We start from the raw sequence: 8,974 nt of genomic DNA, 5'->3' as shown, positions 1-8,974 counted from the left end.
TGTGTCAATTAGCTGCACAATCCCGGCCCTTCTGAGGAGGCGCCCACTGCTGGGGGACGGGAATACCTGTTGCACCAGTGAAGCGGCGAAGAATTTTACAGCTAGAAATGAATCTTATAATTAAATAGTCTCTGCATCATAACACACGGAATAAACATCCAAACCCGCTACCCCGAACGAAAATAGAGAACTAAATGATCCAAAGATTGCCGGAGTGACTATCGCGAGATTCTGCGAGGCGAGACGCCTTTAAATGGGTCAGTTCCGGGCCTTCGGCCTCTTTTCTCCCGAGTCACCGGCAGGATGAGGTAAGCAGGCCCGAGGTCTCCCAGACAATCCGCTGCCATCCGCCACTCTCACCGCCCCTCACCAACCGGTGGCTGACGGCAGAGCTCTCACGAGCACCTGAAAGACAAGTTGGTGGGCCGAGGATGACTGAATCCCTGCCGATGGATTTATTCTCCGGGCAGCTCAGGACGGGGGTGTGCGATTGGCGGCCGGCTCCGGGCTCAAAGCGACTTTGGAGTGTGGCTGGGGCCTGTCTGTCCTGCAGAGGGAGTTGTCAAGACAGAGTTTTTAGGCATAACGCAGCCTTGTTATACACTTGAGAGGCGTATTGTACAAAAGATGGGAGTTAAGATGTAGATAAGCCATCAACTGAATGGGTAGTAGATGTAGAACCTTCCATTCGTTTAAAAGGTGTGTCTGGCTATGCACCCTGTGTGTAACCTACGTGCCAATTGCTGAAAAGTAGCATTGGGCTTGTTTTTTTGGCCTGTGCAGGCACGGGGGAAGTGTAATAATTGTAAGTTTTCTATGATGCCCTTGAGTATTCCTCTCATGTCCTGGTCATTTCTTACCCGGTCTATCAGCTCCCAATATCCCAAAGCCTCTGATTTCAAATTCGTATTGCACTCTGTCTAGCCAACAGTCGTGATTTCTAGACTTGACCCCCCAACACGTGCACACAACCGAACTCCCTGTACACTTGCACCGTTTCTTTGTTTCTGTGCTGCCAATTATGGCTTTCACTGCCTACTCCACGATCTGAGACTCTTTCACTTTCATTTAAAGCCCATCTTGGAGTTTTGATCACTTCTGATGAATTATAGTGTAAGAAGCTGGTGTGCGGGGTGGTGCAGTGGTTAGCTCTGTTGCCTCACTGCCAAGGACCCATGCTCCATCCCGGTCCCAGGTCACTGTCGTGTGTGGGGTTTGCACATCCTCCCTGTATCTGTGGGTCTCACATTCCACACTCCAAAGATGCTAAATTACCCCTTAATGGGGAAAAAAAATTGGATACTCTAATTTTATGAAGAAAATAAGCCACAGGAGACGGAGGGACAGGTTACAATTGTTTATTCATGATTTAAGCATGGTGGGGACTACCCCAGCGAAACCTCTGGAGGAGCACCTTCCTCTAACACCGCAATAACAGCATTCTAATAACTCCGCTCTAGTCACAAATACAAACTGCTATACAGTTAAGCCACTTCGCAGAACATTGTTTAACATTCTGATCTTGCCTGTTTAACATTCTGATCTTGCCTATGTAAGTTTATTATTAAACCTTCACCCAAGAGCTTGTCTGCAATGTTCTACCTAGGAACTCTGTCTTTCTAACAAGTAAACAATAACAATCTTGCTGATATCAAGACCTTGAGGTCTTGCATTTGACTCGCATGTAATTTTACTCTAATGCAGGAGGAGTGCTAGATCTATCCCCCTGCTACTAAATCAATTAATTTCCCTTTTCATGGGTTTAATTGTTTACTTTTTTGTCTTACAGCAGCAAAGTTTCTCGCGATACCCTGTACGAAGCTGTCCGTGAGGTCCTTCAGGGATCCCAACAGAAGCTTCGCAAGTAAGTCACTCGTCTTGAGTGTCTGAATGGGAGATGTGTATGTGTGGAACCTAAACTTTTGTATCTAGTAAAGTCGATATTACAGTATGCCTCATGAGCAGTGAAACATTTTTGAAGCAGTGGTGTGTTTCTCCTTCAACCTTGTATATTCTTTTCTGAAAGGGGCTCTGATAGGCTATGGTTATTGAGCAAAGAGTGTGTTTGAGTGAAGAAATGCTTCCTAGCATCTCTCCAGAACGGCCTGGCCTTAATTTTTAGACTGCCCCCCCCCCCCCCAAATTCCCAGTTTTAGATTACCCTGCCTGACTTCGGTCAGATGACCCCTTAACCTTCTAAATTCTAACAAATTGACCTAATTTGTGTAATCTCTCATCGTTCCTTAAACCCCTATAATCCAGATATTATTTTTGTAAACCTACATTGCACTCTCTCCAAAGCTGATATGTCCTTCCGAGAATGGTGAAGTGTGACTAGAACTGTACTCCCAAGTGGGATCTAACCAGGTTTTGTATAGCTGAAGCATCACCCCAGTGTCTTCATACTCCAATCCTCCAGATATAAAGATTAGCATTCCATTGGTCTTTTTGATTATTTTCTGCACTTGTTAGAGCCATTTTATAGATCTATGCACCTCAGCCCTCAAGTCTCTTTGGCTATCCACTCAACCTCTTTCCATTTAGAAGGTACCAGGTTCCATTTTTTGGTCCAAAATGGATAACCTTTCACTTGCTTATTTTGAGTTCCATCTGCCAAAATTTTGCCCATTCATTCACCTAATCTGTCAGTATCTCATCGCAATTTTAAGCTTCACCTAGACTGTCTACAATGTTGTCTAACTTTGTATCATCAGCAAATTTGGATATATGACTTTCTGTGCCACCATCCAAGTCGTTAATAAATATGAATAATTGAGGCACCAACACAGCCCTAATATACCACTAGTCTCATCCTGCCAATTAGAGTACTTGCCTCATTCTGTCTTTGCCACTTAACCAATGTCAATAATTTGCCCTCAATTCTGTGGGCTTCGGTAGCTAACAGTCTCTAATGTGGGACTTTATCAAATGCTTCTGGAAGTCCATATAAATAATACCTGTCCACTACGTTAGATTTGTCAAGCATGACATTTAATAATCCATGCTGGCTCTCCCTGATCGACCAACATTTTTCAGTTACCCTATTCCTGATTATAGACTCCAGCAATTTCCCCACAGATGTTAGGCTAACTGGTCTGTAATTCCCTGGTTTCGCCCTTCTTAAAAGGTGGAGTGATGGGTAATTTTCCAATCCAGAGGGACTACTGTATCTAGGAACTCTGAAGGTTTATAGTTGGGGCATCCAATGTGCTCCCCTACTTTCTTTAATGTCACAGATAGTAAGTCCGGTCCTGGGGATTTGTCACTTTTTAGTTCTTGCGTTAATTATATTAAGTCCCTGTCCTCTATTGACTATTAATTGTTTTGGGACTTTGACCATAAGACATAGGAGCAGAACTAGCTCACTCAGCCCATTGAATCTGCTCTGCCATTGAATCGTGGCTGATATTTTTCTCATCCCCATTCTCCTGCCATAATCCCTGTGTCCTGCCATTCCATGCTTTGTCGTTCAAATATTAATGTCCTTGTGGTGACTTTGAATGCTTCCTTGTTACATCCCCGGAACAACTAAAAGTGTTAGAAGGTTGGAGTAAGCTTGCATGTGTGGAAGTATTTCTGGTAGGTTGGTAACTTGCTCTGCACAACTGATGGGACTATCTTCTGTTTAGGTTCCTGGAGACTGTGGAGCTGCAGATCAGTCTGAAGAACTATGACCCTCAGAAGGACAAGCGTTTCTCTGGCACTGTCAGGTTCGACTTCTTATTGCTCAACCCAGTTCTCAGTGCACAAGCTGTAGAATAGGAATTGGATTTGCTTTATTTGCAAACAATTTTTAAGTACTACTTCTATGCAGCTTGTGGGTACTGAAAAACATGGGTAGTTCAGCCCCGTAAGGGGTTTGGACGGACCCCCACCCTGGGTCTTAAAACATGAGGGGAGGCTAGGTGAGGCAATATTGCCAACCCTGCCGACCATTTGTAAGGAGTAAGTTGCTGGTGGATAAGGCACTTGAGAAGCCAGCATCAAGGGTAAGGCACTTACAGAAGCTTCCCTCGCATGATCTCAGTTTAAGCTGTTTCTCTGACATTTGACTCTCTGCTGTGCTTGTCTAGGCTGAAGAGTGCTCCTCGGCCTAAGTTTTCCATATGTGTGCTTGGAGACCAGCAGCACTGTGATGAGGCAAAGGCTGCTGACCTCCCTCACATGGACATTGAAGCTCTGAAGAAGTTGAACAAAAACAAGAAGATGGTCAAGAAGCTTGGTGAGTTTGAGGGTGTTTGTACTTCAACTGTCAGAATTGAAACGTCCCTAAGTATCCAGGGTACTGGCGAAGGTCCAGGCGAAGCTGGGTTTCGTCTTGTTTTACGTCTGTATCTAAAGATGTTCAATATTATTTCCTTACGTGCTAATGAAGCTACATCCATTTATTGGTACTTGAGGTGGGGCAGTGCATTGTTTTTTAAAACTGTTTATTGGAGGTGTTTTCAAATATATACAGAGGAAAAAGACACCCATAACACACCATCAACAATGTCTAATAACATTTCCCAGTCCCTCCTACCTCGCCGTCCCCTCCTCCTTTTCCAGTATAACCCTTGATGTTTCCACTTGTAGGAAAAACTAGAACCAGAGATCACCATCTCTGATTAAAGGGACGATCCTTTAAAACAGATAAGGAATTTTTTCAGCCAGAGGGTGGTGAATCTGTGGAACTCTTTGCCGTGGAGGCCAATTCACTGAGTGTCTGTCTTCACGGCAGAGGTAGATAGGTTCTTGATTAATTGTCTCAGCTGGGTGCTGTTGGTGCTTTTCCAAAGGGAAGATGCCAAATGGCCTCATGCTATGTCTTCTACCTCTGGGAGTTCTATAATGTTCTGAAAAGTACCACTTTTTTACAGGTTGTGGAAGCAGAGGTGAATTGTAACCAGGGAAAGGTTGGTGTAGGTCAGTCTGGAGAATAGACCCAATTCCACTGGTGAACACTGACTAGGCTTGGTGAGATGTTCCAGTGTTTAATCTGTGCCCTAAAAACAGATTTTAAGTTTGACGACTGGCTAGAATGTTTTATTGTGTTCATCTGTACACTGGTATTAAAACATTGGGATACAAACATAGCTTTCAGTTCCAAAATATTTACAGCCCAGTCTATCTGTTTGCAAAGCAGTGTCATTTGATCAAAGTATTGTGATAGCTGTAAACAGTGCATCTATATAGATAAATTCCTGGGATCATTATTCATGGGATGATGTCATTGGCAAGGCCAGCATTTATTAACCGTGCTTAAATACCCCTTGAGGTGGTGGCAAGCTGCTGCCTTGTGTGGTAGATATGGATTCAGTCGAAGCCTTAGAATGAAAATTGAATAAATGTAGTAACATTGGGGGGGGGGGGGGGGGGGGAAGAGAGCCGGAGGTGCGGCCAGTTGGATGAGTACAGACTCAAATGGGTGAATGGCCTCTTGCTGTACTATTCTGATGCTGAATGCTTTCCTTTGCAGCAAAGAAATATGATGCTTTTCTTGCCTCGGAGTCCCTTATTAAGCAGATTCCTCGTATTCTGGGTCCTGGTCTCAACAAGGCTGGCAAATTCCCCTCTCTCCTCACTCACAATGAGAACATGCTAACCAAAGTGGATGAAGTCAAATCGACCATCAAGTTCCAAATGAAAAAGGTGTGTTTAATCTGATGGTTAAAGTTAAGTTATGTGCGTTTACTGTTAGTGCAACCAGTCAGAGGATCTCATCTGATCAGGATTCAGTTCAGAGGATTAGGCTTATGATTGAATGATCCACATTTTGAGGTCTTTCACTTGTCTTGCTAAATTTGAACTGTGCATATTAAATAGACTTCACCAATAATGAATTAACATTCTGACTAAGTGTTAGTGCGTAGTCCCTAGTTTCCCAGTGGATTGGAAAAACACAAATTACTACCTCTTCAAGAAAGGATGGTAATAATGACTGGAGTTTGCATGTTCTCCCTGTATCTGTGGGTTTCATCCAGGCGCTCTGGTTTCCTCCCACAGTCCAAAATGTGCACTTTAGATGGATTGGGCATGCTAAATTTTAGAATTATAGAACCTACAGTGCAGAAGGAGGGCATTCGGCCCATCGAGTCTGCACCGGCACTTGGAAAGAACACCCCACCTAAGCCCACACCTCCATCCTATCTCTGTAACCCCACCCAACCTTTTTGGACTCCCAAGTTTAATTTAGTATGGCTAATTCACCTAACCTGCACATTTTTGGACTGGGAGGAAACCGGAGCACCCGGAGGAAACCCATGCAGACACTGGGAGAATGTGCAGACTGCGCTCAGACCGTGACCCAAGCCGGGAATCGAACCTGGGACCCTGGAGCTGTGAAACAACTATGCTGCCCACAGTTGATAAATTGCCCCTTGGTGTCCAGATGTTAGGTGGGGTTAACAGGAATTGGGTGGAGGAGTGGGTCATTATTAAGGAGGGTAATAAGACATTTAGTAAATCATAATACAATCCGGCAGAGTCAACTTTGGGAAAAGGAAATCCTGTTTGATTAATTTATAGTTATGGATGAAGTAAAAAAGGGGGTCCTGTAAATGGTGGGTCCTTGGATTTTCAAGAGACACTTGGTAAGGTCCCATGTCAAAGTTTACTACATATAATTGCGTGTAATCTATTAGCATGGATGGGGGAATTGTTAGCTAGCAGGAACCAGTGGGGACAAATGGATAATTTTCAGTTTGGCAGGCTGTAACTAATGTAGTGCGACCTGGATTAGCATTGGGTCTTCAACTATTTGTAGTCTATATCAATAACTTGGATGAAAGGACCGAATTTCTGGTAATGAAATTTGCTGATGGCACAAAGATTTATGCCCTCTTGACAACTTCCTGTACCCCCTGTGGACAAAAAGTCTGGCAGTGGCAAGTGGCGTATAATGTGCGAAAAATGTCAACTTTCACTTTGGTAGGATGAACAGAAAAGTAGTATGTTTAAATGAAGAGATTTGCAGATCTCTACAGCAGAATCTTGCTGTCCTGGTACATATATCACAAAAAGTTAATATGCGTTTTGGCCTCCCATGAAGAAAGGATATAATTGCCATAAGAAGCAGGTTCCCAAAGCTGATTCTTGAGATGCAGGGGTTATCTTGTGAGGAAAGGTTGTGCAGGTTGGACCCCTGGGGGTACTTTCCAGGATAGATGATGAAGATGGTTCCCTGAGAGGAATTCTAGAATTAGGAGGCACAGTTGATAAATTAGGGGTCTCTCATTTAAGAGAGTATTTTCCTGAGGGTTGATAGTCTGTGCAATTCTCTTTCCCCAGTGTGCAGAGAAGGCTGGGGTATTGCATATATTCCAGACTGAATTGGGCTTTTTGATTGGCTGGGGTGTTGGAGATTATGGGGAGCAGATGGAAAAGTAGAGCTGAGTCAACAATCCAGCATCAAATGGTGGAGCAGGCTTGAGGTCCAAATGACCTATTCTCCGGATCATCAAGATGATCCGACTGAGACATTACTGCAAGGCCTAATGTTAATATCAGGATGTTTAAAGACCCCAATGAGCTTTAATGGTATTTTTATGTTAGTGGTTTACTGACTGCGGCAAATGGTGTGTGCTAGTTGGGTGCTTGCAAATGTAATGGGGTGATGACCAATGTTTGCTCTAATTGTTCCATCCACACAATGGATTTTGTGTTCATCAAATAAAGGCTGGCATTAGAAGCAACATGTTATAATTCATATTTTTTATATGTTGCTATAGGTATGGCAGAGAATAAAAGATCTACTATAGCTTATGAAATAAAATTTAGTGTTGCAAAACTTTCTGTAGCCTTTTGGAATCTTGTGTAATTATTCTTTTGTTTCCAATGAAGAACATTGATCATTTTATTGTCTCGAAGTTTAGTATTGATGCCCAGCATAACTTAATTTTACACTTTTTATGCTTGAAGTTAACAAGTCTTAATAACACATGTTGACTTGCCTCCTGCTGGTCACTTCCTGTCTTCCAGTTGACTACCTTTCCCGACTCACTGCTTCACCGTGGCAGGTTTCAGGAGAAAAGTAGTGCCGATTGGTTGGGGGGGGGGGGGGGAGGGGAAAGAGGTGGTGACTAGGAGGGTTTCAATAGGAAGTGGCGAGCAATGACTGTAATCAGATGTACAGACCAGCAGATCGTAGTGAAGGTGATGGCTGCCTTGATAGTTGCCTGTTGAGCTACGTAGCTCTTAGTCATGTGTTTCTGCTTAAATGCTGCTTGTCTGGGCTTATAATTTTAATATAAACTGGTTAGGAGCTGTTCGGGGTAGTTTGGGAATTAAGCAGTCTGGAGTGCTGATATAGGGATTAATCATGTCTTCATTCTCCCTCAGGTGCTGTGCTTGGCAGTTGCTGTAGGTCACATTAAAATGACTGAAGAGGAACTGGTCTATAACATTCATTTGGCCATCAACTTCCTGGTTTCACTGCTGAAGAAGAACTGGCAGAATGTGCGTGCCCTATACATCAAGAGCAGTATGGGCAAGCCGCAGCGCCTCTATTGAGTGCACTGTGCTGTTGTATATTTTAAATAAAATATTTTACAGCATTTGGTGTCTTTCTATTCGATTTTTCATATCAAGGTCCAGACTGCACCCATGTACAGGTTACGGCCCAGGATGATATTTGAAGCCAGGTCTCTGGCCAGCAATGCTAGGCTTCAGGCAAGTGTTTCTGTCTGATGAGATTGGTTTCTATCAAGCCAGCCATTTTCCTCACTCAATCCTTTGTCGAGCACCTATTGTACCTGATGAGCCTAATCCTCATGACTGAAGTTAAATTTTGTTTAAATCTTAAATTAATCATTGGACTCGCACTGCGGAAATTGTCAGTATGAACAAAGTTTCTCAAGATATGGATGATTGACAGCATTATGCCATGGTTGATTTCCTTGGAGGTAGTAGTTGACCTTCAGTGGCTAGGCAGGATATTGAGGGATGCATGGAATGTGACACTAGTATAAATGGATTTGGCACAAATACCCTTTCT

The 8,974-nt window shown here is 43.4% G+C and overlaps 1 protein-coding gene across 1 annotated transcript; it reads left to right on the top strand.

The window, feature by feature from the left end:
* The first annotated feature begins 216 nt into the window (after positions 1-216).
* Positions 217-8,534, top strand: rpl10a (ribosomal protein L10a). The gene is made up of 6 exons (XM_072480586.1): positions 217-308; positions 1,790-1,864; positions 3,630-3,710; positions 4,074-4,222; positions 5,459-5,631; positions 8,320-8,534. The coding sequence occupies exons 1-6, from the start codon at positions 304-306 to the stop codon at positions 8,488-8,490; spliced, it is 654 nt and encodes a 217-aa protein (XP_072336687.1). The 5' UTR covers positions 217-303; the 3' UTR covers positions 8,491-8,534.
* The last annotated feature ends 440 nt before the right edge of the window (positions 8,535-8,974 follow it).

Source organism: Scyliorhinus torazame, chromosome 17 (genome assembly GCF_047496885.1).
Source record: "Scyliorhinus torazame isolate Kashiwa2021f chromosome 17, sScyTor2.1, whole genome shotgun sequence".
In the NCBI taxonomy this organism is placed as follows: Eukaryota; Metazoa; Chordata; class Chondrichthyes; order Carcharhiniformes; family Scyliorhinidae; genus Scyliorhinus; species Scyliorhinus torazame.
Note: the sequence above shows the minus strand (reverse complement) of the source record. Positions and strands in the feature narration are given on the sequence as shown.

Coding starts and splice junctions, on each gene's coding strand:
- rpl10a (XM_072480586.1), top strand. Junction 3,711..4,073: donor CGTTTCTCTGGCACTGTCAG/GTTCGACTTCTT, acceptor GTGCTTGTCTAG/GCTGAAGAGTGCTCCTCGGC. Junction 5,632..8,319: donor TCAAGTTCCAAATGAAAAAG/GTGTGTTTAATC, acceptor ATTCTCCCTCAG/GTGCTGTGCTTGGCAGTTGC.